Source organism: Poromitra crassiceps (genome assembly GCF_964638095.1).
Source record: "Poromitra crassiceps genome assembly, chromosome: 4".
Classification (NCBI taxonomy): domain Eukaryota; kingdom Metazoa; phylum Chordata; class Actinopteri; order Beryciformes; family Melamphaidae; genus Poromitra; species Poromitra crassiceps.
The window spans coordinates 4308608-4336051 of NC_139626.1; the positions used below are offsets into that span (position 1 = coordinate 4308608).

At 44.9% G+C, this 27444-nt stretch overlaps 2 protein-coding genes across 3 annotated transcripts in view; one reads left to right on the forward strand and one right to left on the reverse strand.

Annotated features, from left to right (window-relative positions):
• Nucleotides 1–2947: 2947 nt before the first annotated feature.
• Nucleotides 2948–20858, forward strand: cep55l (centrosomal protein 55 like). The gene is made up of 12 exons (XM_083635073.1): nucleotides 2948–3051; nucleotides 3604–3828; nucleotides 3943–4050; nucleotides 5572–5715; nucleotides 13938–13991; nucleotides 14247–14466; nucleotides 16580–16713; nucleotides 17027–17220; nucleotides 17654–17756; nucleotides 17978–18049; nucleotides 18167–18292; nucleotides 19088–20858. The coding sequence occupies exons 2-12, from the start codon at nucleotides 3640–3642 to the stop codon at nucleotides 19298–19300; spliced, it is 1557 nt and encodes a 518-aa protein (XP_083491199.1). The 5' UTR covers nucleotides 2948–3051; nucleotides 3604–3639; the 3' UTR covers nucleotides 19301–20858.
• Nucleotides 20859–22364: 1506 nt separating this feature from the next.
• rbp4 (retinol binding protein 4, plasma) overlaps nucleotides 22365–27444 on the reverse strand; it is a 7141-nt gene continuing 2061 nt past the window's right edge. For both annotated transcript variants that reach the window (XM_083635209.1, XM_083635210.1), the window contains 2 exons: nucleotides 24797–25009; nucleotides 22365–23891 (listed from right to left, as the gene is read on the reverse strand). In XM_083635209.1, the coding sequence (XP_083491335.1) occupies nucleotides 23869–23891; nucleotides 24797–25009 (236 nt within the window). In that variant the 3' untranslated portion in view covers nucleotides 22365–23868. The remainder of the gene's footprint in view (nucleotides 23892–24796; nucleotides 25010–27444) is intronic.

The window sequence follows — 27444 nt, forward strand, 5'->3', positions numbered from 1 at the left end:
ATAATGTAATGTAACACATACAGCTGGTTGACAAGATATGACATTTTAGGGAGTGTTTCAAAGTGATGTATTTTATTATTATATGGGATTGTTCAGTATTATGTAAATAGTAGGCTACCGTTTATGTTTCTATTTTTGCTTTTTGATTCACTTTTGCTTGTCCCACATTCCCCACAAGGATAATTCCATTTTCATTTGATGTAATCTAATGATGCTGAGTTGAGCCATACGTTATCATACGTTATGAGTGCTCGACCCTCTTCTTGGAGCTGCTGACACTTTGCCTCGTCATGACGTCCTGCTCTATTTGGGGCACATCACCTCCTGCACTGAAGCATTTTGTGACCTGCTAGCATCAATCAGCTGCTGGTGAAGCTGGGACAGGTGTGTGTGCCTCCAGCTCCTGGCTATAGGAGCAAGGCCAGACAGTGATGCAGAACAGCGTGGGCTCCACTCATTGGATCCACTGCAAGACTGGTGGAGCTGCTTCTGCTGAGCTGTGGACATGCCATGGATCATCAGGGGCTCAGCAGACTCTGAGACACCAGCCAAGCTTGCACTCCTCTCCTTGCAGTACAGTAAGCACTGTGACACACTGGGCAAGTTTGCTTACAATAATGAAATATTACACTCATGCATTTTTGATCAGACGATCAGGACTTTCCGAAAAAATCATCGGTGCCAACCTGCCCTCCATCCAGGACCTGTACAGTAGAGTCAAGAAACAGGCATGAAAGATCATCAAAGACCCATCTCACCTTGGTCATGACCTGTTCGAACTCCTCCTCTTGTAGGCAGTATAGACAGACTACTGTACACCAAAACAACCAGAGATAAGAACAGCTTCTTCCCACAGGCCATCACTGTGATGAACACTTTAACCAGTCACTTCATCACTTCATTCAAACACTTTGCTGTACACTTGAATCACTTTATCTGTTGCACCTCATGCACAAAATCCCCCCCAACACATGTCCGCGTGTGCACACATGCACTCACACGAACGCATGCACGCACGCGCACGCACACACACACACACACACACACACACACACACACACACACACACACACACACACACACACACACACACACACACACACACACACACACACCTCTAAGGTGGAACATGTTAACTGTGCAATAACTGTGTAATAACTGTCCCAAAGCTGTGTCTCAATAAATAACTCAATAACTGCAATTTCTGTCACATAGCTTTGCTTTATATAGATCGATGAACAACTGCAATATCTGACTTATAGCCTTATTTACAATCCAGTGTGGTTTACATACTTAGACTGTACATAGGTATGCAATTATTTTTTATTTTATTCCTTAATATATTCATATTATAGCGGTCACTCTACATCACACGTATTGTATATAATGTAAATAGCAGTTAACTTGCTTTATATACCTTTGACCGCTGTCCTGTTCGTTTGAGCTTGTATACCTTTTCTTGTTCCTTTGTAAGTACATTGAGAGCAATGTATACCAGAGTCAAATTCCATGTCTACATACTTGGCCAATAAAGCTGATTCTGATTCTGATTCTGATTGATCACATTGCAACTTCATATTGGCCAGATACATTACATTAGTCTTTTCTGTGATTTCTTGCTGAGGTCTAAATGATAGGTGGACCGTGGACATGTCTGCACTTCAGCCCTGAGGGAAAAGTCCTCCAGCTTCAGCACGTCAGAGCTCCTCAGGACCTTGAGAGGAGCAAGCAGCATGGGGAATAGAAGATGATCACAGGAGAGAACTGGGAGCTCTGCTGTCCGCTTTGGCTCAGAACAAAATGTCTCTTGTGCTGCCCTTTGCCCTCTCAGCAGTAGAGGGAATCAGGGCTCCTGCTGTCCATGGGACTCCCTATTTTCACACCATCTTACCTCAAGGTGAGAGCACAATCCACTTTCCTGGAACATAAAACATAGGCTACATGGCAAAACAGATATTAGAGGAAAACCAATCAACCAATCACAACTAACTCTATCATTTTATAATTAGGTGATGCACATACATTTTATTTTATGTGGGTTATTATTAGATTTACAGATTTGAGATACACCTCCAAAGGGAAAAAAAAACATGAAACTGAATAATATACAGCGTAGGTTACTGTAAAAGCATAACATAGGCCACTTAGGCAATCGGCAGTCAGTAGAATGTTATTTAGTAGCTGCATTTCTCCCCCTGTGCATTAGGTAGCCGCACACACACAAACAAACAATTTATAATTTGAAAACAAGCAAGCAAGGCGATTTTAGGACCCGAAAGAACTATTTAGGGGAAACTGTTTCTAATGCTGACACACTAAACATTTATGGTGTTACTTTGTAGATATTTCATTTGGCAATGATAGCAATGCTGTTGGATTTTAAGCAGTGTATGGTAGTTTTGTGCTATTTTGTCACCACTTTTGGTGTTGCCAGTAGGTGGCGCTGTGGTTATGTCACACAGACCGACAACCCTGCAGCCAGGAGCGAAGAATCTGTGCTACAATGGATCGGTCGGAGGGACATGAGGAGTGGCGATTGGTTGAGTTTAGGCACGGGGTAGCATTGAGGAGTGATGATTGGTTGGGGTTATGGTCAGAGGCGGGGTTAGGTCCCGAGCCCACCGTCAGTTCGCTTCATCTATTCCACTGGACAGCCCGGCCCAAACAGTTTAAGACCAGTAAAGAGTAGACCAAGGAAACCTTCCATACTGATTTCATTGATTACCATAATATAATATAGGATGATGTGCAAATGGCAGTATTTTGTATTAGGCTGGTAATTAACCCAACATTTCGATTGTTTTCTGCATCGCTCCGCCTACCACTTGACATTCAAGTTGCAAAACATACGCACCCTGAAGCTGGCGTCACCAGGCTCTTCTCGGGTGACGCACGCCGTTGCGGCTTGCGGATATGACGTCAAACGCGCTGCAATTCAAACTCCAGGAAGTGAAAGTAGCAGTGAACAGAGAGCTCCGTTCACAGCGGTTCTGTTTTTAGAAATATTATCGTAAGAAGATATCCTCCTCGGCTGTAAACGTCGCTTCGTCTGTAAGTTAACGTTATGTGTTGTTTTAGCGATAGAATTACCTTAGTTTTCATTCTCAAAAAGGGCAGGCAGCATGTATGGTTTAGGAGTGAGACAACAATGTGACGTTATCGGACGTTCGTTAAAGTAACACAAATAGCTAAACCTAGGGCAGGTGCAAATACATTTTCAGTATAACGTAAGACAGAGAGGCGAAGAAAGCTCAGAGTGAGTGATATGCTGGTGAAATGAGTGACTGGATGTAACGCGTTTTGCTCAGTTAACATTAAAGTGAACGGGGTTTGTTCTCTAAAGGACTTCACCTAAATACGGAAGAGGATCTGAGAAGAATCAAGTCAGGAACTCAGAATCCTGATGTTAGTCTCTCTCTTGGTGTTTTTGTGTTTGACTTTGAGGGGCTGTTTACCAAGGGTTTTGCTTCAACTTAATGTTAATGTTTGATTATTTCTTATCCAAATTATATTATATTATATTATAAACTAAAACTAATTGCCTTCTGGCCAACCTTATATGAAAACAGATGAAAGTAAATGAAATTGCTTGCCTCCATGCAGTGGTCCAGGTTACTGTCTCAACATCACAAGGCAGCCATGACATCTAGGGGCGCCAAGGAGACTATCGCCACCAAGCTGGGTTTCAAATCCAGCAGCTCTGCCTCCAAGGCCGAGGTGGAGCTGGAGAGAGTCCGCAAGGAAAACGCTCACCTCCGGAGAAAGATGGATGAAGTGGCCAAACGACACATCAAGCCACCCGACTCGGACAAAAGCAAGCTGCTAGAGGTGAGGCCATGCTGCCGTGAGGATTTCTGTCTTTGATTTCAGGGTGTCCTGTCGTCATGCCTGTCTTTTGGCTGTCTGTCTAATATATGATTTTTTTTATGTTAATTATTTCAGAGGATTCTGTCCCTTGAGATGTTGCGAGAAAGGAACAACCAACAGCTGCTGGTTAAAGAGCAGGACATGGAAACCCTGAGACAGCAGCTGTCAGCTAAAGGAGGAGAGGTACACTCGGCACACAAACGAAACCAACTGGAGTCCATTTGCAGGAGATAGGTGTATATACACACACACCTGCAGATCCACAGACACTTTGATAGACAGACACACACACACACACACACACAGATATTTGGAGACCCCAAGACAACAGTTGTTTTCCCTGGGGTGGAGAGGTTAGGTATACCCACAACTGTGTTTTTGAGCAAATTTCAATTTGTCAAGATTTGTATCTTTTTTTGGCACAGCCTGTGTTGTTTTATTGGTGACAGATGTCCTGCTGAGAGCAATCAACTGTCAGATGGTAAAATCATTCTAGAATTCCACTGAGTTGCTTCAGCTGCCACAAAAACACTTTGGGGAAATGGCTCAATCTCATTTTGCATAATAGCCAATATATTAGCAAGTTTAGATGGCCAGGCAGAAACTGCCTACAAATACATGCTCTTTACTGTTCACTTGATGTCCCATGTACCCTATAGATAAACAGACCAAATCACTAATATCATTCACTGTAGGTCTATACGATTTGTGTTTTGACAAGTCATGGCTACTGTTGCTGGTGTAGGAATTGTTGCTATTGTTTGTATGAGATTATTACTTACTGTATTGTTTTTGTTGTAAAATATGTTTTCTATCCTTGTAGAATTTGTTTAGGGAGGCACCGATTGCAAAATTCTGGGCCAATACCAATGTTTAAAATAACAATTTGGCAGATAGCCGATATCGACTTTTTTTTAAATTACCCCTTGTGTGACATGAAACAAAGAAATCTTCATTATAAACAATTAATAACTCAAGTTATTTGTTACCGATAACTGAACTGTTTTAAAAGTATTTTGAGCCCTTCATCACACTATCGTTGAATGAGCACAAATTCAATCATACAGATTACATTTTTAAACAAACATCCTTTAATATAACCTTTCACATGACAAAGATTCTTTTGTGGAAAAATAACTGTTTCAAAAGCCTTGTTAGTCTGCTATACAACTACCCTCCTCAATGAGAAGAATGTGTCAGTACTTACAGCTATAGGTGTGCGTGTACGGTAGTCGGGCGGAAATGATGTGACCCAACTGATGCTAAATATCGGCACTGCAATCGGTGAACGCCACCTTTTTTTCTGATAGGCCGATTACAGTCAACAAGACCAATATGATAGGCCGATTACAGTCAACAAGACCAATATGATAGGCCGATTACAGTCAACAAGACCAATATCAGCCGATACCGATATACAGCCGATATATCGGTGCATCCTTACTAATGTTAATTGGGCTAGTCTAGTTGGAGAAGCATGCTGGTAAGTGGCAGATCACTGATTTGTTGTGAATGTAATGTATAAAGTGAAAAAGTAACACTCTCCTCTCCTTCAACAACTATCATCAGCCAAGGCATTAAGCCGAGTCAGCAGAGCTCCCTGCCACTTATCAAATCGTCTGTTTTTCAATGTCAACAAAATGTGGTTGATATTGTTGTGAATGTTGATGCTGATGTGGTTCATTTTGATATTGTGTATTTGAGGTGGTGGCATCACTGCAGGCCCAGCTGGAGCAGCGGAGGAACGAGGCAGTGCAGAGAGACAGGTTGTTCCAGACCCTCTCGGAGGAGACGCAGAACCTGAAAAACAAGCTCGCCGCCCTGGAAACACAGCAAACGCAGGCCGTGGTGGGTTGATCAACCTTACAGCCGTTATACGTGTCAACAGTAGATTTAAAGTTTATTATTATTATTACAATAATTATTATTATCCTCTTGACAACAAAGAAAAATGTTGTATGCACTGCACACCTTTTATAAGGTGATAGGTGCACAGGGGGGGGGGGGGGATAACTAACTGTGAATAGATCAACTATTCACTCACACTGTACCTTCACCATCACCAGACGAGACCTTTCATCTGTGAAACGTCACATTGAAATAAAGTATGGACTAGGACTAGGACTAGGACTAGGACTAAATTCAAAATTGGTGTGAAAATGACCACCGGTCATGGAACAGTGTTTCCTCTACTCTTGAATGGTCATGGCAAGTGACACTGTCTAGAACTGCAACAACACCTTTTAAAGGTTTTCTTTTGTATTAGTTTCAATCTAGATTCTAGATTGAAACTAATACAAAAGAAAACCTTGTTCTATCGATTCTAGATTCTAGAATGGACAGAACATGCCGTTTCACAGGCCTTTCCACTGCAATCATGTTAAAAACATGGGCAACACAGATGCAATTGTCCCTTTGTCCACTAGATGGCACTGTCTGATTGCTTTCATCAGCTGCTGAGTACTGACGTAAGTAATCCCTCTGGTCTGGAGTCGCCCAGCCAATTGCGGTGTTAGAATAGTCAGATTAAAGCTGAAGGAACAAGCAATATAGGGCTCAAAATGATACATTGTGAAAGGGAAATCAAGTGGCACCCAAATAAGCAATCATATGTAAGACAGGGCCACCACTTTCACAAATGTCTTATGGTTCTCTAAGAGCAGCATAAATAAGGATGACTTTTCATCGCCAAGTGCACAACATACAGATTTTTTTTTTTTTTTTACATTTAAATGTTCTCTACATTACTTTTCATACAACCACCAGGGCTAATATTTTGTTATTGTCTTGATATTGCAGTTGATCTAAATCAGCACAGCCTCTGCTCGTGCTGCAGTAGCACTGATCTGTGGTTGGTTCTCCTTCATTATGGAAAGGCAGTGCTGATCCCCAGTCAGCCCGGCCCTCCTCCGATGCTTTGAGCACGGCAGGATCTGGCTGTAAAGAACAGTCATCAGGATTCTCCCTGGCTTCTGGAGAGGCTTAGACGTAAAGTCGCAAGTAAGCAGGTTTTACTCAGGGATGAGGTGGTTGAAGGCTCCAGGATCACACACCTGCCTTTATGGACCAAGTTAAAGCCTCTCGGAGTCCAGTGTGAAACTAAACAAAAGGCATTCTTTGGGAGTCACTCACATTTTTGATGTAAAGAAAAGGAACCAAAAACAACAACACTACTTGATCTAATTTCTCCCGATTCCCTCCCATATTTTGATAAAATTTTACAATCTGCTTAGCGAAGGGCCACACACTGGATATCATATCTACCAACACTCACTATTTTTAACCCTCTCTCCCTTTGTGATTGGTAATTTCTTGTTAATCTCCCAATATAATCATCAGTATATAAATGGGAGCTGGGGCTCTGTCTGTTTGTCCCACTGATGACAATGACATCATCAGTAATGTCATAAATCCCACTGATGACATCATCAGTGATGTCATAAATCACACAGATCATCAGTGATGTCCTACATCCCACTGACGACATCATCAGTGATTCATAAATGTCATGAATTCACACACACACAGTCACGAGAGAGACTGAGGGGAGAGAGAGAGAGAGAGATGGGGAGAGACTGAGGGAGAGAGAGAGGGAGACATTGTGCACATGCCAATAGGGCAGGCAAGGCCACACATTAGCCGAACCGCGGGCAAGGCCGAGCAGCGGCTGAGCTGTGAATGTGAGCTGCAGGACAGGCGAGGCCCTGCAGCGGCCGAGCCTAGGGATCGAGCGTGCGAGATGCCTAGTAGTGATACAAATCCAATGACTATAGCAGATGAGATTTATTAACATAATTCTGCCCTTTATTGAGTTTTTGGGGGTTGTTTTGTTTTTCTCTGAGGGTGTTGGGGGCCGGGTCCGGCCCTGGGGCCGCATTTTGCCCATGTGTGAGATTGTCACTGCTGTTTCCGAATGGTCAACAGAAAACATTACACCAAAAAGGTAGTTTATAATAATACAAAATAAATAATAATGATAATAGATAATATAGTTGGGTGACATTATTAATTCAGTGCTGGTGTAGGTGAGGCATCTTAAGAGTTTAAGCAGTGGACCCTGTGTTGACATGCTGTGGTAGGAATAGATTGAGTGTTTAGTGCTTGTAGACACATTCAATGTATACTATAGCCATCGCTCATTTCAGTGTCCCACTGCAAGTGGGATTTCTGATCCTCGCGTCTTCCCGGTAAAGAAAGTAATTTTCCAGGAATGCCCACCACCTTCCAAGCTCTTGGCTTAGTTGGAAAAGCATCACTGGACATAATCTGGCCGACAGACCCACTGTCCTCTCCCTCCTCCCTGGCTGACAGACCCACTGTCCTCTCCCTCCTCCCTGGCTGACAGACCCACTGTCCTCTCCCTCCTCCCTGGCTGACAGACCCACTGTCCTCTCCCTCCTCCCTGGCTGACAGACCCACTGTCCTCTCCCTCCTCCCTGGCTGGACTAGCAAAAGCTATTAGGAGTCTTAGCTTATGGGACATACATTTAAATCCATCTGGAAAAAGTTGACAAGCTCATGATGCTTGCCTGGACAAGTGTAGCACTCTTAGCAGCTCACAGCGCCTTAGCCAAGGAGATCATGTAGTTTCCTGCTGTTGTGACGGTGCTATGAAGGGCTTGTCTGGGCTTAGGCTCTGGGTGCGATCAGAGATGGAGACCAGGAGGTCAGGGAGACGGTTATGAGATGACTGACTGTCGTCTAGGAATGGACTTCGAGGGTTGGCCACAGGGATGTGGCCTGGCCCTGCCTGGCCTGGGGCGTGATGGAAAGGAAACTTCTCCAGAGGTGGGACCACAGACCAGTTCAGATGTTTTCCACTAAGAGAACGGCATCCTCTGCACACTGCACACAGTGGTAGCTCTTTGAAGTCCAGGATGAATGCAAAACAGAAAAACAACGCACACGTTGGTCACTTGCCCCAGGGGTTTTTTCGTCCTTGGAATGCTGTCAACGGCTTCACAAATGAAAGCCTCCAGTTCGCTCTGCTTCTCGTAAAAGCTCAATCATGTTTAGACGTGTTGGCTGGGAAGGCCATGGAGGCATTTGACTTCACCCTAGTTCAATGCACTCTTGCATGTTGTTTAGCCATATGTGTGTATCACTATCCTCTGTCTTTGAATATCTGGGAATTTCATGAGGGAGCAGTGTAGCGTGCACCTGGTCCTGTAGCGTGCACCTGGTCCTGTAGCGTGCACCTGGTCCTGTAGCGTGCACCTTGTCCTGTAGCGTGCACCTTGTCCTGTAGCGTGCACCTGGTCCTGTAGCGTGCACCTGGTCCTGTAGCGTGCACCTGGTCCTGTAGCGTGCACCTGGTCCTGTAGCGTGCACCTGGTCCTGTAGCGTGCACCTGGTCCTGTAGCGTGCACCTGGTCCTGTAGCGTGCACCTGGTCCTGTTCCTGTAGCGTGCACCTGGTCCTGTAGCGTGCACCTGGTCCTGTAGCGTGCACCTGGTCCTGTAGCGTGCACCTGGTCCTGTAGCGTGCACCTGGTCCTGTAGCGTGCACCTGGTCCTGTAGCGTGCACCTGGTCCTGTAGCGTGCACCTGGTCCTGTAGCGTGCACCTGGTCCTGTAGCGTGCACCTGGTCCTGTAGCGTGCACCTGGTCCTGTAGCGTGCACCTGGTCCTGTAGCGTGCACCTGGTCCTGTAGCGTACACCTGGTCCTGTAGCGTGCACCTGGTCCTGTAGCGTGCACCTGGTCCTGTAGCGTGCACCTGGTCCTGTAGCGTGCACCTTGTCCTGTAGCGTGCACCTTGTCCTGTAGCGTGCACCTGGTCCTGTAGCGTGCACCTGGTCCTGTAGCGTACACCTGGTCCTGTAGCGTGCACCTTGTCCTGTAGCGTGCACCTTGTCCTGTAGCGTGCACCTGGTCCTGTAGCGTGCACCTTGTCCTGTAGCGTGCACCTGGTCCTGTAGCGTGCACCTGGTCCTGTAGCGTGCACCTGGTCCTGTAGCGTGCACCTGGTCCTGTAGCGTGCACCTGGTCCTGTAGCGTGCACCTGGTCCTGTAGCGTGCACCTGGTCCTGTAGCGTGCACCTGGTCCTGTAGCGTGCACCTGGTCCTGTAGCGTGCACCTGGTCCTGTAGCGTGCACCTGGTCCTGTAGCGTGCACCTGGTCCTGTAGCGTGCACCTGGTCCTGTAGCGTGCACCTTGTCCTGTAGCGTGCACCTTGTCCTGTAGCGTGCACCTTGTCCTGTAGCGTGCACCTGGTCCTGTAGCGTGCACCTGGTCCTGTAGCGTGCACCTGGTCCTGTAGCGTGCACCTGGTCCTGTAGCGTGCACCTGGTCCTGTAGCGTGCACCTGGTCCTGTAGCGTGCACCTGGTCCTGTAGCGTGCACCTGGTCCTGTAGCGTGCACCTGGTCCTGTAGTGTGCACCTGGTCCTGTAGTGTGCACCTGGTCCTGTAGCGTACACCTGGTCCTGTAGCGTACACCTGGTCCTGTAGCGTGCACCTGGTCCTGTAGCCTGCACCTGGTCCTGTAGCGTACACCTGGTCCTGTAGTGTGCACCTGGTCCTGTAGCGTGCACCTGGTCCTGTAGCGTACACCTGGTCCTGTAGCATGCACCTGGTCCTGTAGTGTGCACCTGGTCCTGTAGCGTGCACCTGGTCCTGTAGCGTACACCTGGTCCTGTAGTGTACACCTGGTCCTGTAGTGTACACCTGGTCCTGTAGCATGCACCTGGTCCTGTAGTGTACACCTGGTCCTGTAGCATGCACCTGGTCCTGTAGTGTACACCTGGTCCTGTAGTCTGCACCTGGTCCTGTAGCGTGCACCTGGTCCTGTAGTCTGCACCTGGTCCTGTAGCGTGCACCTGGTCCTGTAGCGTGCACCTGGTCCTGTAGTGTGCACCTGGTCCTGTAGTGTACACCTGGTCCTGTAGCATGCACCTGGTCCTGTAGTGTACACCTGGTCCTGTAGTGTACACCTGGTCCTGTAGCATGCACCTGGTCCTGTAGTGTACACCTGGTCCTGTAGCATGCACCTGGTCCTGTAGTGTACACCTGGTCCTGTAGCATGCACCTGGTCCTGTAGTGTACACCTGGTCCTGTAGTCTGCACCTGGTCCTGTAGCGTGCACCTGGTCCTGTAGCGTGCACCTGGTCCTGTAGTGTGCACCTGGTCCTGTAGTGTGCACCTGGTCCTGTAGTGTGCACCTGGTCCTGTAGTCTGCACCTGGTCCTGTAGTGTGCACCTGGTCCTGTAGTGTGCACCTGGTCCTGTAGTCTGCACCTGGTCCTGTAGCGTGCACCTGGTCCTGTAGTGTGCACCTGGTCCTGTAGCGTGCACCTGGTCCTGTAGCGTGCACCTGGTCCTGTAGTGTGCACCTGGTCCTGTAGTGTGCACCTGGTCCTGTAGTGTGCACCTGGTCCTGTAGCGTGCACCTGGTCCTGTAGCGTGCACCTGGTCCTGTAGCGTGCACCTGGTCCTGTAGCGTGCACCTGGTCCTGTAGCCTGCACCTTGTCCTGTAGCGTGCACCTGGTCCTGTAGTGTGCACCTGGTCCTGTAGCGTGCACCTTGTCCTGTAGCGTGCACCTGGTCCTGTAGCGTGCACCTGGTCCTGTAGCGTGCACCTTGTCCTGTAGCGTGCACCTGGTCCTGTAGTGTGCACCTGGTCCTGTAGCGTGCACCTGGTCCTGTAGCGTGCACCTGGTCCTGTAGCGTGCACCTGGTCCTGTAGCGTACACCTGGTCCTGTAGCGTACACCTGGTCCTGTAGCGTGCACCTGGTCCTGTAGCGTGCACCTGGTCCTGTAGCGTACACCTGGTCCTGTAGCGTACACCTGGTCCTGTAGCGTGCACCTGGTCCTGTAGCGTACACCTGGTCCTGTAGCGTACACCTGGTCCTGTAGCGTGCACCTGGTCCTGTAGCGTACACCTGGTCCTGTAGCGTACACCTGGTCCTGTAGCGTGCACCTGGTCCTGTAGCGTGCACCTGGTCCTGTAGCGTACACCTGGTCCTGTAGTGTACACCTGGTCCTGTAGCGTACACCTGGTCCTGTAGTGTACACCTGGTCCTGTAGTGTACACCTGGTCCTGTAGCGTGCACCTGGTCCTGTAGCGTACACCTGGTCTGAACATGTCGAGAACGCTCTGACTCCCACACAAGATGGCTGCCCATTCTATTTCACATCCACCACCATGTTTACCAACTGTCAACAGACATTTAGGGTTGAATGCATCTTTTTGGCTCTCTCCAAACTCAACCTAAACGCGCCCTGATTTAGTACAAAGAATGAAAGTGCCTCATCAGCACATATTACCTTTTCCATTACTCAAGGAGCCATGTCTTGGCCCATCATGGGAAAATCAATTCCATTCTTTGCATCTCTGTAATGAGTCGTCAGGATTCTCTATGTGCCAAATTAGGGTAAAACATGCTTGAGTTATTGGACCGAAGGAATAATAATAGGAATCTGTAGTACCCCATAGTGCTGCTGGGAGTCACTGTTCCTTGTTCTCCCGTTGTCTTGTTGAATGATTCTACTGGGTTGAATTGATCCTTGAGGCGGAGGAGTTGGCTTTTGTTGGGCCTTACTGCCACAAAAAAAAGGTAGCTCAGAGATGGAAGCCTCCTCATACTCTGCCTTTAGATTAGAACAATGGGCTTCTTCAGCTGTGGACCTGGCTGTCGTTGGAGATGTCGGTGGCAAGTATGCATGTTCTTCAGCTGTGGACCTGGCTGTCGTTGGAGATGTCGGTGGCCAGTATGCATGTTCTTCAGCTGTGGACCTGGCTGTCGTTGGAGTTGGAGATGTCGGTGGCCAGTATGCATGTTCTTCAGCTGTGGACCTGGCTGTCGTTGGAGATGTCGGTGGCCAGTATGCATGTTCTTCAGCTGTGGACCTGGCTGTCGTTGGAGATGTCGGTGGCCAGTATGCATGTTCTTCAGCTGTGGACCTGGCTGTCGTTGGAGATGTCGGTGGCCAGTATGCATGATGGCGCTAAAGTAGAACATATTACAGCGTGGATTCGTGGAATGCTTTTGTTGAAGGCGTGTGTGCGGAACATGGACATCTCCATTAGGGGTGGGAATCACCAGATGCCCACGATACGATACTAAAACGATACTTGAGTCACGATACGATAGTATTGCGATATCGCCGATATTGCGATATATTGAATATTGCGATATATTGCGATTTCTTACTTTTTCAACTGCAAATTATGTCACCAAAGGAATACTTTGTCAACATCTGGTTTATATAAGAAACATTTTTCAGTCTGTACATCTGACTTCAACCATTTTATTGCAGCAACATTGTCAAGTAGACAAACCAACAACTTTCATAAAGTCATGTCATAGTTGCATGCACCTGACAAACTGAACTGTTTGTTACAGTCTACTTACAGTCCACCTTAACTGGATGTGTGTGTGGACTACTGTACTTAGGTAGTTTTTGAACAATGCAACTTCACTTACACAAAACATCTTGTGCAGCCCATTCAGTAACTGGGGAATTTTTAAATTACTGTTATGACAAAACTGTTACTGTTCAAACAAAATGAAAATATGCTACCGTTTTTTTACTGCTGGTCTTGGAACTAAAGTTTATAGTAGCCCGGTGGCCTGGCATGGCCTGCATTTTTTTTTTTTTTTTTTTTTGCAATATCGATACAATATCGTCAGGCAAAATATCGCGATACTATGGTGTATCGATTTTTTCCCCCACCCCTAATCTCCATGATAGCTAGGTTGCATTTGTCTTTTTCTTTTGTTGAAGGGCATATAGTACTGTGAGCTAATATCATATAGTACTGTGAGCTAATATCATATAGTACTGTGAGCTTATATCATATAGTACTGTGAGCTAATATCATATAGTACTGTGAGCTAATATCATATAGTACTGTGAGCTAATATCATATAGTACTGTGAGCTCATATCTTTGTGGGTTTGGGGGTGGGGTGGTCCTGCGAGGAACGGTGGTTCTGAGTGAATCTGGTTGTATATATATATATTATACATATATACATGTCATATATATATACTGTATATAGCGCATGCCATGTCAGACCTGGGTCCATGTGACTGAACACTTGTGTTTGTTGTTCTCTCCAACAGAATGGTCAGGTGCCTCCTGGAGACTTGGCAATGATGCAGGATCAACTGAGAGATGTGAGTCCAATCAGTGATGTGGTTGATTGTGTGTGCTCGTTTGTCATTTCTGTACTTATCTGCTGACCAATGCATTTCAACAAACGTCATCCAATATCTCTCAAATATCAAGGATCCAGTCTATAAAAGTCTTGTCATATTTCTTTTCACTTTTCTCTCTCCCAAAAGTCACTCTTTTTTGTTTTGAAAAAATGCAGTTGGATGCGGATGTCAGAAAATAGTATGTCATACATGCTTTGTGCATCTCCCCGCCAGGCTCTTGAGAAGAACCAGCAGTGGATGGTGTATGACCAGCAGAGAGAGACCTACGTCCAGTCAGTCGTGAATCGAACAATGGAGCTGGAACAGCAGCTGGCCCAGGCCAACCAGGCACCACAGCAACAGCTGGCCCAGGCCAACCAGCCACCACAGCAACAGCTGGCCCAGGCCAACCAGGCACCGCAGCAACAGCCACCACATGAGACCAGCTCAGACGGTGAGAGAGGGACATTTAGAGAGAATTGAAGCAGCTACATATATTCTGTGCACATTCCCCCCCCCCCTCCCCCCTCTCGCTCTATAATAACACCACTGCATTAGTTGGTTTGACATTTCAAGTTGAAATGCATAACTGCTATGTAATAATATTAGTCTCATCTAATTCGTAGTCTGATCTTATTTGGGCTTTTACTAAAAGGGCAGCAGCAAAGAAAACTATCAAATTGAGTCCAGCTCAGAAGGAAATGAGGGGAAATTCTTGCCTGTTTGATTCAGACATTATTAGTAGATTTCGCCACAACAACAAAACTCAAGGAGGCAGGCTGAGAGTTATTACAAACTCTATTCTTGAACAACAGCAGCACAATGTAGCTAAGGATTTGTCGGGCAGCGTTATGTACTTAGTCATATACTCTTGTTTTGATTGCTCTCTGTCTGCCAAGAGACAGGTTCAGTTTATCACCCATAAGTCCCTCACCAGGCCTCTCAGACAGTGTCACCATAAGTACCTCACCAGGCCTCTCAGACAGTGTCACCCATAAGTACCTCACCAGGCTTCTCAGACAGAGTCACCCATAAGTACCTCACCAGGCCTCTCAGACAGAGTCACCCATAAGTACCTCACCAGGCCTCTCAGACAGTGTCACCCATAAGTACCTCACCAGGCTTCTCAGACAGTGTCACCCATAAGTACCTCACCAGGCCTCTCAGACAGAGTCACCCATAAGTACCTCACCAGGCTTCTCAGACAGAGTCACCCATAAGTACCTCACCAGGCTTCTCAGACAGTGTCACCCATAAGTACCTCGCCAGGCTTCTCAGACAGAGTCACCCATAAGTACCTCACCAGGCTTCTCAGACAGTGTCACCATAAGTACCTCACCAGGCTTCTCAGACAGTGTCACCCATAAGTACCTCACCAGGCCTCTCAGACAGTGTCACCCATAAGTACCTCACCAGGCCTCTCAGACAGTGTCACCCATAAGTACCTCACCAGGCCTCTCAGACAGTGGCTTTGTTGAATTTGTCAGTTGCCCAAATTGGCCTTCACTCTTCTGTGCACTATTGCCAAATCTGCATTTTAAAAGCAGATTTAACATTTTACTTTGAAGTCCCCCGGACAAAAGGGTCTTTCTGTGTGGAGTTTGCATGTTCTCCCCGTGCCCCCTGGGGGTTTCCTTCATATAGGAACCCCCTTCACCAAAACATGCAATATCCTGGTCGCTGATGTGGTGCCTCCTCTGGTCGTTCAGGGCGCCTGTTCAGAGGGAGGGGAACTGGTTGGAATAGCGTGATCCTCCCACGTGCTATCTCCTACCGGTGAAGCTTCCCCTGTCAGGTGAAAAGAAGCGGCTGGCTACTGCCTGTGGTGGTGGGGGGGAAGTCCCCCGGGACTCTTTACTCGCACTCAGGGGGCAAAAGCTCTGAAAGTACCAAGCAGGCCTGCTTTATTGCTTTATTGCACAATCCAGATCATTTTCAGCGTGTAGCTTGCTAGCCTGCGTCGTCGTTGTTGTTGTTGTTGTTTAACAGCGGCGGAGGCATTTGAGAGCCGATGCTTCAGCTTCTCCCTAGTCTGCTTCTGCTAGTGAGTCAGACTGTGTGTCTCCACAGACCCATAGCCTCAACAACAGCTGTGAGTCAGACTGTGTGTCTCCACAGACCCATAGCCTCAACAACAGCTGTGAAAATGATGGACCTGGACCTGTTCACACCTCCAGTAAAACAGTAACAAGAATGTTTATTTTCTGGAACGACGACATTGCAGGCTAGTTATACTTAAAAAGTACAAAAAAGGCACGCACATCCAGTGAGGGGTTAAAACCAGGTGCAGGACCGAAGTGCAAATAAGTAATAAAAATAGGCTAGTTATACTTCCCAACATTCTGCTTACTGGCAGCATTAGTTCTTCTTGGGTTCTATTGGGACCCTGACAAACCATATCCCAACTTTTTGTAGATGGATGCCCCAGAAAATAATTTTCTAGATTATACTGCTGCTCAGCCCCAAAAATCTTGTTTCATACATTACTTTTTTTTTTAAATTGGAGACATTTGCCTGACACTATTATCTGGTGCAACTTGCAGTGACTGACTGTTTATCTCCCGCAGCACTCCCAGACAAGAGTGCTGCCAAGCTTCAGGGTTACTATGACCAGCTGCTGTTGGGAGTCCAGAAAGACCTGGAGGCCCAAAGGGAGCAGGTCATCAGGGCCCAACAGCAGCTCCAAGTGCAGAAGGAACAGGTAAATACTTGAGATAGGCAAGTGTTTTCTGTATTCATATCCACAATTTGTGACCACTGACAACTCCCATTCATGTTTAATGACGATTCTTGTTACTGTTGTACAAATTCACCCTTATCTTTGATTTTATTTTTATTTTTTTGCTTTTTGGGTTAACAAGGATTTACTGTGTCTCTGCATGCACCTGGGCTAGCCACCTGACAGACACCTTTTTCATCGTTCTGTAGAGCTCTATTGGGGAAATGAATAGGGAGAAATAAGTCAACGCTTAGAAAAAGTGTTGAATGAATGTGATTTTTCTGTGGCTCTGCAGACATCGAGTGCCCAGGCAGCGCTGCAGTCTCAGAAGGAGCAGGTCACCAGACTCCAGGAGGAGATGTCGGCACTGCAGCGGAGGCACGAGGACAAATGCAGGGAGCTGTCCACCTTCCAGAGGAGGTACGGGGAGAAGAGCACGGAATTGGAGGAGGCCAAGGAGCAGCTGCAGGCGGAGCGAGTCGACAACAGGTAGAGGGTCCCCAGACATCCAGGATGTGTGTGCGCAAGACAGAACCTCATTTCCACCTGTATGGTCAGACAATTGTACAGCAAACCCAACCCACAATTTACTCTGTTTGGGTCCCAGATGGAAAAAGTTTTACAACCCTGGACCTGTGCGTGTAACAACAATAAGATGTTATCGGTTTTACACTAGCATTTTATTTATTTTTTAATTTATTATTATTTATTTCGATTTTATGGCACCATTGCCCTGCCAAAAAATATCAATAAAAAAAATGACTATATTAGTAAAGCAGATTATTTTCAACTGTGTGTGTGTGTGTGTGTGTGTGTGTGTGTGTGTGTGTGTGTGTGTGTGTGTGTGTGTGTGTGTGTGTGTGTGTGTGTGTGTGTGTGTGTGTGTGTGTGTGTGTGTGTGTTACGTAAACCTCGCTCCAAGACATGTGGTGTGTGAGCAGAGGATGGTGTCATCCGAGCTAGCGGACAGGATGGATGTCCGACTGGAGGAGGAGAGGAAGAGATCTGCTGAGCTGCTACAGCAGGTATGTATATATGTGTATATATATATATATATATATATATATATATACTTACTCATCTAACATGTCTATCAAAATATTTTCAACTTATAAAAGGCATGAGATACATTCATACCGATATTCCTATTTTAGGCAAGAATATTCAAATAAAACGTCATCTCAGTGTTACTTGAAGGTTCAGTGGTTCCAAAGAGAAACTTTAAGGATGACCCTAACCTTCACAGGTGAATCAGCTGCAGAAGTCTCTCCTGAGCCAAAACCAGGAACAGAGGAGAATGGCGGCACTAGAGCAACAGGTAACTTAGTTCAACAGTGGAGTAACAGTTGTACAGAGAACTTGCGGCAGAAAATGAACATACTGCACGTTTAAGCAAGTTCTCTCTCATTCATGTTTTTTCTTTCCACTCCTTGAGATCCAGCTGTCTGCTAAGGACTTTGAGAAGGAGAAGATTGATCGTCAGAACATGCAACACCAGCTGCACAAGGTGCTGAAGGAGCTTCGCAAGGCCCGTGATCAGATCACAAGACTGGAGTCTGCTGTAAGTGTTGTTGGAAAAGATATTCACTTTCAAAAATCTGGGATTGCTTCAACAGACCTCAGTTTGGGTCAAACGTGATTTATTTCTATCATAATTTGAAGTTACATAAACATGCAATGAAACTTCAAAATTCAAATTATATATTTTAAAAAAATCTAAATTCTGCTCATAAAAACCTGGGGTTTGTTGTTCAACATTCCAAAAATATGATTGAGTTATTGAACTGTTTCTGTTTTCAAAGGTCTCTAGACAAAGAAGTACACTTGTAGGTACGGTGGCGACGGCGGGGTTTGTTGCACGATTGGGGTGACTGAGAGAAACTAGGTTTAGGTTGACTTCAAAAACTCGTCCTGTTAACATCAAAGTGTTGTGGTAGCACAGTGTTGTAGCTAGCAGAATGTGTGCTTACGCAGCACACCAGCCTCCAGTTAGTTGATGTTTGTTTGACTTCTTATCGTGGTGTGCATTTCCCTCATGCAGTGCTCTCTGCCTAAACGGTGCATGATGAACTTCCCCTAAGCACTGTGCGTTTGCAGAAAGCACGACACACACATACGCATACAGAGCCCGACTCTGACTCAAGTTCTCTTCCTGAGCACCCAGAATGTGAGAAATTTAACAGTGGTACTTTCATGCCAGTAATCATTTTATACAGGTAGAGAGATCACATTTTTCAAAGGGTGGGTATTTAATTTTGGATATATCCTGGGCCATATTGTATTAATTTGCAAATGCATGTCATGGTTTGCTTCAGCAAACTCAGTTGCCTGATGGGTATGTCTTTTTCTATTTCAGAAGCAGCCAAACTCTCGTTTCTCAGAGCCCAGCTCCTATAGTAAGCTGGAGTTTGAGCGGCTTGCTATCGGGGACTGTCCTGTGCCTACATCGCCCTCCAAAGTCACCAACCTCTTGGACGAGAGTTTCCTCGAGTGCCCAAAGTGCCGCACGGCCTACACCACCAGCCAGCACAGAGAGCTCCTGGCTCACATCGACTACTGCTTCGCCTGAGCTGAAGGGAGATACTGTATTAGATCATGGGCCATTTAGGCCATCCAAGTTTTATCACTGAATTTTAATTGCAGCAACAGTAAACTCATAACAAAAGAAAATTACTTTCCAAAATCACAGCATGAGACATCCCCATTCTTCCATAAGCAGCATTGTATCCATCACTACAATGTGTTCACAATGTGAGGATGGATTAACTTGTGTTGTGTAGTCACACTCCTCCTCTACCCTTCGCCCGGATTTAACAGCCATTTGAAGTCGTTTTAATCCAACTGATTTATTATAATTTGAAAAACAAGCACCAAGAGAAAGTGGAATGCATTTGGATCTTGGCATCTTACACAATTAAAGTTTAGAGAGCTCTATTTTTTAAATGAACAGGAATCACAGCGCATTTGTACCATTCTGCATACCTCATCAAATTACCTTAAATCATGTTCAATCAAATGTCACTGTGATTCCCATTAACATAGAATTTATGGTATTTGATTATTATCAGAAAACGATACAATGTACTCCATTTTCAAAGAAGTATCCGATCATCAATTGAAAAAGATTAACTTTAATGATCATTGTATATACAGTATTCATCCATGGTGTCTTCATGTTTTATTTTTTTGAACACAGTCATATATTTTTGGAATTATTTTATGAAGCTCTTAGTGAATTCTTGTAGACACAGTGTTTTGTGTCTCATGTATTTGGTACAAGTATTATTCTTAGGGTGTTTTTTTATTTAATAAGTGAGTGGCTATTTTAAATAATGTATCATGAGACATTTATTTTCTGTAAGAAATGTGTCTTGATAATTATGTCTTACAATCTTATTTATGCAATCGTGATGGCTTTTTTGTGTCCTGACCTGGGATATAGATTCTTAAGTTGTATGAAAGTTTACAAGCCTGGCTAATTTCTGTTCCTTAGATAAGAAATCAGAAATATTGCCTTCAAGCTGGAATGTGCATTTTCCACTGACAATATTGTGAGGTAAACACAAGTTTATAAAGAACAAAACCATACTGGGGAAAAATAACATAAGGGATTTTCTTTTTTTGCAATTTTATATTTGAACATGCTGTGCCAATCTCATTCATTGCTGATATATTTCATTTTTCATGTCTTTATTTTTCTTCTGACCACAGGTCAGTCGTAATTGTTGACAAAACCACCCTTTCAAGTCATGTTCCTTATCACATCCCTAGCGGTTGTGCTCCATTACAAAGTGTGTTAACTATCTAGTGTCTGGCGTGTGGGCGAGGTTCACTTGTCTGTCTTGACTTTTCCAGCCCGCAGCTGTGTAAGGCTGGAATGAGTTAAAGTGTTGTATTCCACTATTTAAGGAAGGGGATTAGCGAAGGCCCACTAGGTAGGGGAAAAGGAGTTGATAAGGTGCCTTTAATCCTCTGTCCCTGGCAATGTGACCAGATGGACTTAGCAGGACAGACGGACACTAGAGGCAACTCCTGTACTGTTGTTTTGACTTGTGCGGTCTTTTTATAGCAGTTTATTTGAAGAAAATATATCAAAGAAACATGTCACCTTTTGTTTTTGACAGATAACTGCAAATAATGATAACTTTACTATGTTTTGCTCTGTTCATTTTGATCATTTTTGTTTTTATTGTGTGCTCCAAAGCTGTTTTGCTATATGCGCTGTACTGTACAAAAATGTGGAATAAAGATGGAAATTTCCTTTCAACACAATGGTCCATTGTCTTTTTCTCTGGTTCGGTCCCATCTGGTGCACCAGTGTCTTGGTGTGAAACATCTGGTGCACCAGAGTGTGTTGGTGTGAAACATCTGGTGCACCAGAGTGTGTTGGTGTGAAACATCTGGTGCACCAGAGTGTGTTGGTGTGAAACATCTGGTGCACCAGAGTGTCTTGTGTGAGGCCACAGTATTGCTTTGAAATTCTGCTCAAATGTTGAAAACCAGCGTAAAAAAACAAACTTGGAAATCACCATTGTATTCTTCATTTCATTTGTATAACATATATATGTTTCAGTCCTTAAAACTTACATTTAAAAGGTAGATAGTTCTTATAGAAAACATTTTTGTCAAGATTAAAAAATATATATTTTTGTGACTTGCTTTTTGTGTGTGAAAGTCTATGAGGGATGGCAATGAAGCACTCTTAACACACCTGGTTCCATTTTGTTTTAGTCGCACACTGATAAAAACAAAAAATAGATAAAAAATGTATGCAGGTGAGATAGTCGCAGACCTATTGGCAGAGCCAGATTAACACCCCCAGGGGCCCCGGGGCACTGAAGCTCCCAGGGGCCCCCCTACCCATCGTCCGGATGTTTGGATGTTTTCTCGCCATATTTAGAGGAATATCTCATTTTCAATTAACATTAGTATTGTACTGTTATGGCATTATTCAGTTTCTGAGATTCAGTTTCTCACTCACTCATAGGCGATTCGAGGCTTTGCAAACAGGTAGCACAAGCAGGATAAAAATGTTAGTGTGACTGGGGGGTTTGTAGGGGGGGCTGTGCCCCCCCTGGACAAAGAAATTTTGTACATTTTAAAGTAAAATGCATGAATCTGATGCACTCTGAGAGCAAAAGGAAGAGGCTAATCTTCACATTAATATCCTCTTCACTGTGCTGTGGCTTTACAATGATGAAAAAATAATTGACATTACATTTCCAATACAAAACAGCAGAGGGTGCCGCAGCACCACAAGCACCCCTACTTCCCGCGCCCCTGGTCACCAAGCTTGCCCACAGGCATCCAATGAGACTAAATCATCAGACTTAATCTTCTTGGAAACACATTTTATTTTGTCCTGATTGGTCTTAGATTTGTGTCATAGTTCTGTGGAGCCCAACATGAGCCCGACCAAAAAAAAAAAAAAAATTTTGGAGGGCCCCTTCACCCCGAGGGCCCCGGGGCACCTGCCCCGGTTGCCCTATGGTTAATCCGGCCTTGCCTATTGGTGGGTTCACACTTAATATATTTTATCTGACAGTCCAAGGGCAACAGAATAAATTTGTGGTCTTGGAATTACAGATAGCCATTTCAGTTTTCTCAAAACACTGGAAGCCAACACACTAACACAGCATGAATATTTTATTTCAAAACTGGTTCAAGAAGACTACACCATACAATCACAGAAGAAAAAATGATCATAACCATAATAGTACATTAAGTACTGCATAAGTAATAATGGTAATAATTGCCTGCTTTTGAGTGACAAGACATCCTTGTTCTCAAGCTGCGGAGGGTTCAGCTCTGTTGACCCTTCAATGAGGATTTCTGTAACTGGTTACTTGTCACATTGGCTTGAAAAGTATGTGTTTCTCTGTGAACTGAATAATGATTTACTCCTAACTGACACCAACAGATACTGCTGGTCACAAGCTATAGGACCCACTGGTTTCAATGAGGTTCTAACAAAGCTATAGGACCCACTGGTTTCAATGAGGTTCTAACAAAGCTATAGGACCCACTGGTTTCAATGAGGTTCTAACAAAGCTATAGGACCCACTGGTTTCAATGAGGTTCTAACAAAGCTATAGGACCCATTGGTTTCAATGAGGTCCTAACAAAGCTATAGGACCCATTGGTTTCAATGAGGTTCTAACAAAGCTATAGGACCCACTGGTTTCAATGAGGTTCTAACAAAGCTATAGGACCCATTGGTTTCAATGAGGTTCTAACAAAGCTATAGGACCCATTGGTTTCAATGAGGTTCTAACAAAGCTATAGGACCCATTGGTTTCAATGAGGTTCTAACAAAGGTGGGAAGCTGGTTTTGCGTGAAGCTCCATTGCAAAAAAAAAGTGACATGTGACAGATGTTGACTAAAGAACGAGATCCACAATCCCCTTTACTATTGGTAAACTGACTCCAGACCAGTGTCAATGGTCAACTTCCCCCTTTACTATTGAAAAACTGACTCCAGACCAATGTCAATGGTCAACTTCCACCTGTATTTACAGTGTTGATGTGTTAACATGACAGCTTTGTATCTTTAATTATTTCAAAGGAGAGCGGGCAGTCCACTCACATTTCAAACTTTTATTAATTATTTAGATTTGTATCTTTGATTTGATTTAGATTTGAGAATTTCTGCATAATGTAGCCTAATCGGTTTGCAGGTCCATGACAAATGAAGATGTGTTGCATATTCCTGTGTGCAGATAGTGGCAAGGGCGAATAAGTCTAATTCATAAAAGCACCGTCAGGTGTTCAACTTTATTTTTCGGCTAAAACCACAACTTGACAACTCAGGGTTGGAGCTCACCACTCCTCCCAAAGGTGATGAAATAATGACCCTGGACACAGGAGTATGCAAGTCACGTCATTGTGCCCCTGCAGTCCAATATTGTATCTTATCTTTATAGCCACCTATATCCCATAGCTTGCTAAACGTAAGAAGAAGGTTTCTATTCCATTAAGTAAAACAGTTTCCTAATTAACGGAAAGGAGCGAGGGAGAGAGAGGAGGCGAGACACAGGACAGAAAGCTCTGGTGGGATTCCATCCTCGGCCAGCGGGGGACACACACGCTGTCCCAGAGGCCGCTCCTGAAAAAAGAAAGTTCCTGCATGGAGGCAGATCAACTGCTGCTCTGGCAGAAGCCTGCAATGGAAACAAACAAGACAAAACAAGTCAAAGACAAACATTTGACTTACTGCAAAATAAACAATACAGCACAATAAGTGCGTGTTTAATGATTCTAATCAACATTACGTTTTTTTCCTGCATTCATCAAGATTTTGCCTGACAAAGCTGCTGCAGCTGTGAAGGCTGCTGATTTCTCCTCAGTTGAAGAGTGACAAGTGAGACTATCTCAACAAAATGAGAAGGACCTGTACATTCAATGTAAACTCATATTGAACGCAGACTGTAAATTCATTGCCTATTTAACGCCTATTTAGCTCAAACTAAATTTTATGTAAATTCAATGTAAACTAATATTTAACTCGGACTGTAAATTCATGTAAATTTACTGCCTATTTAACGCCTATTTAACTCAGACTGTAATTTCATGTAAATTCAATGCAAATTCATATTTAATATCCATAGAACACTCCTCCACTCATGTACATATTGTATATATATTTGATTTGATTGCACTTGCAACATTGTGATTGTCTTTAGTTATCTTTCCTACTTCTTTATCTCTGAATATTGATGTGACCGCTACGCTGACACTAAGACAAATTCCGCGTATGTAACTTGCATACTGTGGCAATAAAAGTGATTCTGATTCTGATTCTGAGGATTAGATTTACTACGATTGTTGGTTGATAAGGGCACTTCTGATTAATCTTCGACAACTTGTCAGTCACTCAATCAATTTGCATAATGATCACAATGACTTATACATCTACAGTAACTAAAACAATCAATTTTTGTCAGTTGGTTGTTCACTCACCTATTCACTGACTCACTCACACAAAGAATGAATCAACAAATCAATGAATTAACAAATGAACCACACAATCAGTTCACCCCATAACGGAACTATAAACTCAACCCACCATTGTGATCAACACGTCTGTATTTGCCGAGCAGGCAGAGGTCCGTCTTCTTCTGGGTGACGATGCGCTGGTCCTCCGGCCTCAGGCCTGTTGGGTGACGGGAGAAGACGAAGGAGTAGCTGTCTTCACACGTGCCATCTCCAGCCACCACTCTGCAGGAGTAGTGGACAGCGTAGTTGTCGTAGTCGGTATCGATCACCCAGTGTTCGTCATCTGAGAGGTGGGTGGGTGTGAAGGTAGGGAAGAAGTAGGGAGGAGGGTGTGAGGCAAAGGGGTAAGTCAGGGGAAAGGAAGGGAGAGGGAAGGAAGGAAGTTTAGATGTTACCAAGCCTTCAGTGCACTATTTCAAAAAAGCATGTGTATAGCTTGGCAAGGCTACAAATAGTCACTGAGATGAATGTGGGCAGTGGTGGCCTAAAGGTTAGAGACGGGAGCTTGTGACCGGGAAGGTCGTCGGTTCAATCCCCGGGGGTGGGGGAAAGTGCAAAGGCAGCACTTGCCCCTCCCTCATTACCACCACTGAGGTGCCCTTGAGCAAGGCCCTTAACCCTGACTGCTCCAGTGGAGCTGTTCATTGGCCAGCAGATCAGACTGCGGTATTGGTCAGCTTGCACCAAATGCACCAAAATACTGAATGTGGGAGGATGGAGCAAAATGATACTGGTCAATGTTGTACGTGCACAAGTATGTCTCAGTACTCTTGTTATGGCTTTTCCTTCCTTTAGATCAATGCTATTATATATTTTGTCATGTGCTTTACTTCAAGTGAACATTGCCCTGTTACAATGTCAATGTTGACTCCAAAGATCGGTGTGTCACGGCTTTGAGCCTAAACAATCACTCCAACAACTATACAACTGCATGACCTTCATCTTCTCTGTCAGAGAGACTCATTTTCCTGTTCTCAAGCAACAAGCGAGGTCAGAATTGTGATCTACTGTCTGTAGACATGATCAGAGGAAGACACTGACAAAAGAACGATGACATTTCCTTAAGAGGGGGGAGGGGTCACCACGTGATTGACAGTTCTAACGTCCCTGTGCACACTGGCTACACAGTTCATCTCATTCCATCGTCGTTTTGCCCACAAAGTCCTGCATCAGAATGTAAGCCAACACATGCTTTAGCCTACAATCTTCCTTTGTGGGCCAAATCGTCAGTGCAATGATTTTCAGAGCAGAACACATCATGGAAAATAATATATCTTTATTTTAGGGCCAGAGTGATACCTCTGTCCTCTTCTCATCCTCTCTCTGATGTATGCAGCTTTGATTCCAGTATTTCTGGTATTATTATTATTATTATTATTATTATTATTATTATTATTATTATTATTATTATTATTATTGTGGTAGAAACTGGGACAATTTGGCAGCGAGTGTTGAAACCCGGGACCTTTCAGTGTCCCGAGAGATATCTGCCGGGACTCATCCTGAAATAGCCCACCCCACCCCACCCCACTCCTTCTCCCCTCTCTACCCTACCCCTCTCCCTATCCCCAGAGGTCCACAATGGAAATAAGCCTTTTGGCTTTATTGTGTTTTTAACCTCGATGATTTTTAATTGTATGTATTCTTGCTGGGCAGAGATGTATACATATCTTTTTTAAATTGTCAAATAAATCCAATCCAATCCAAATCATCCTATGACTAATGCAAATTGTGACTCGAACTCATATTTTATAGACTTTGATGAGATGGAAGAAGTTCCCTTCAGTAGCCATTCCTATGAAGCATTTGGTTCTTCGATCTGCCAAATGCAGATTCACAGAACAGCACGTGTGGCAGTTGATGATTCAATTGAATCAACAACAGTGCCTGTTCGGAGGGCAACAACCTCTTTGGCAATGCAACCGAGGGTAATATCAGTGACCGAGAACTGTGCCTGCCTGGTCATAAGTACCTTGACTTTTTGTTTGTTTGGCTAGGGTAGGAGAGCTAAGGTGACCTGACCAAATTGATGTGAATGATTGTTAATTTTGATTGATGACTTGTTTTGTTTTTTCACGTTGCGCCCCAGAAATCAACCGACTCAACTGAAATGAGAAATTAGATCCTGTCAGGCTGCAGGCTGCACAACTTACTTCCACTCTGCAGACTGGCTGCAGGCTGCACAACTTACTTCCACTCTGCAGACTGGCTGCAGCTCAACTTACTTCCACTCTGCAGACTGGCTGCAGGCAGCTCAACTTACTTCCACTCTGCAGACTGGCTGCAGCACAACTTACTTCCACTCTGCAGACTGGCTGCAGGCTGCACAACTTACTTCCACTCTGCAGACTGGCTGCAGCACAACTTACTTCCACTCTGCAGACTGGCTGCAGGCTGCACAACTTACTTCCACTCTGCAGACTGGCTGCAGCACAACTTACTTCCACTCTGCAGACTGGCTGCAGGCTGCACAACTTACTTCCACTCTGCAGACTGGCTGCAGCTCAACTTACTTCCACTCTGCAGACTGGCTGCAGCTCAACTTACTTCCACTCTGCAGACTGGCTGCAGCTCAACTTACTTCCACTCTGCAGACTGGCTGCAGCTCAACTTACTTCCACTCTGCAGACTGGCTGCAGGCTGCACAACTTACTTCCACTCTGCAGACTGGCTGCAGGCTGCACAACTTACTTCCACTCTGCAGACTGGCTGCAGCTC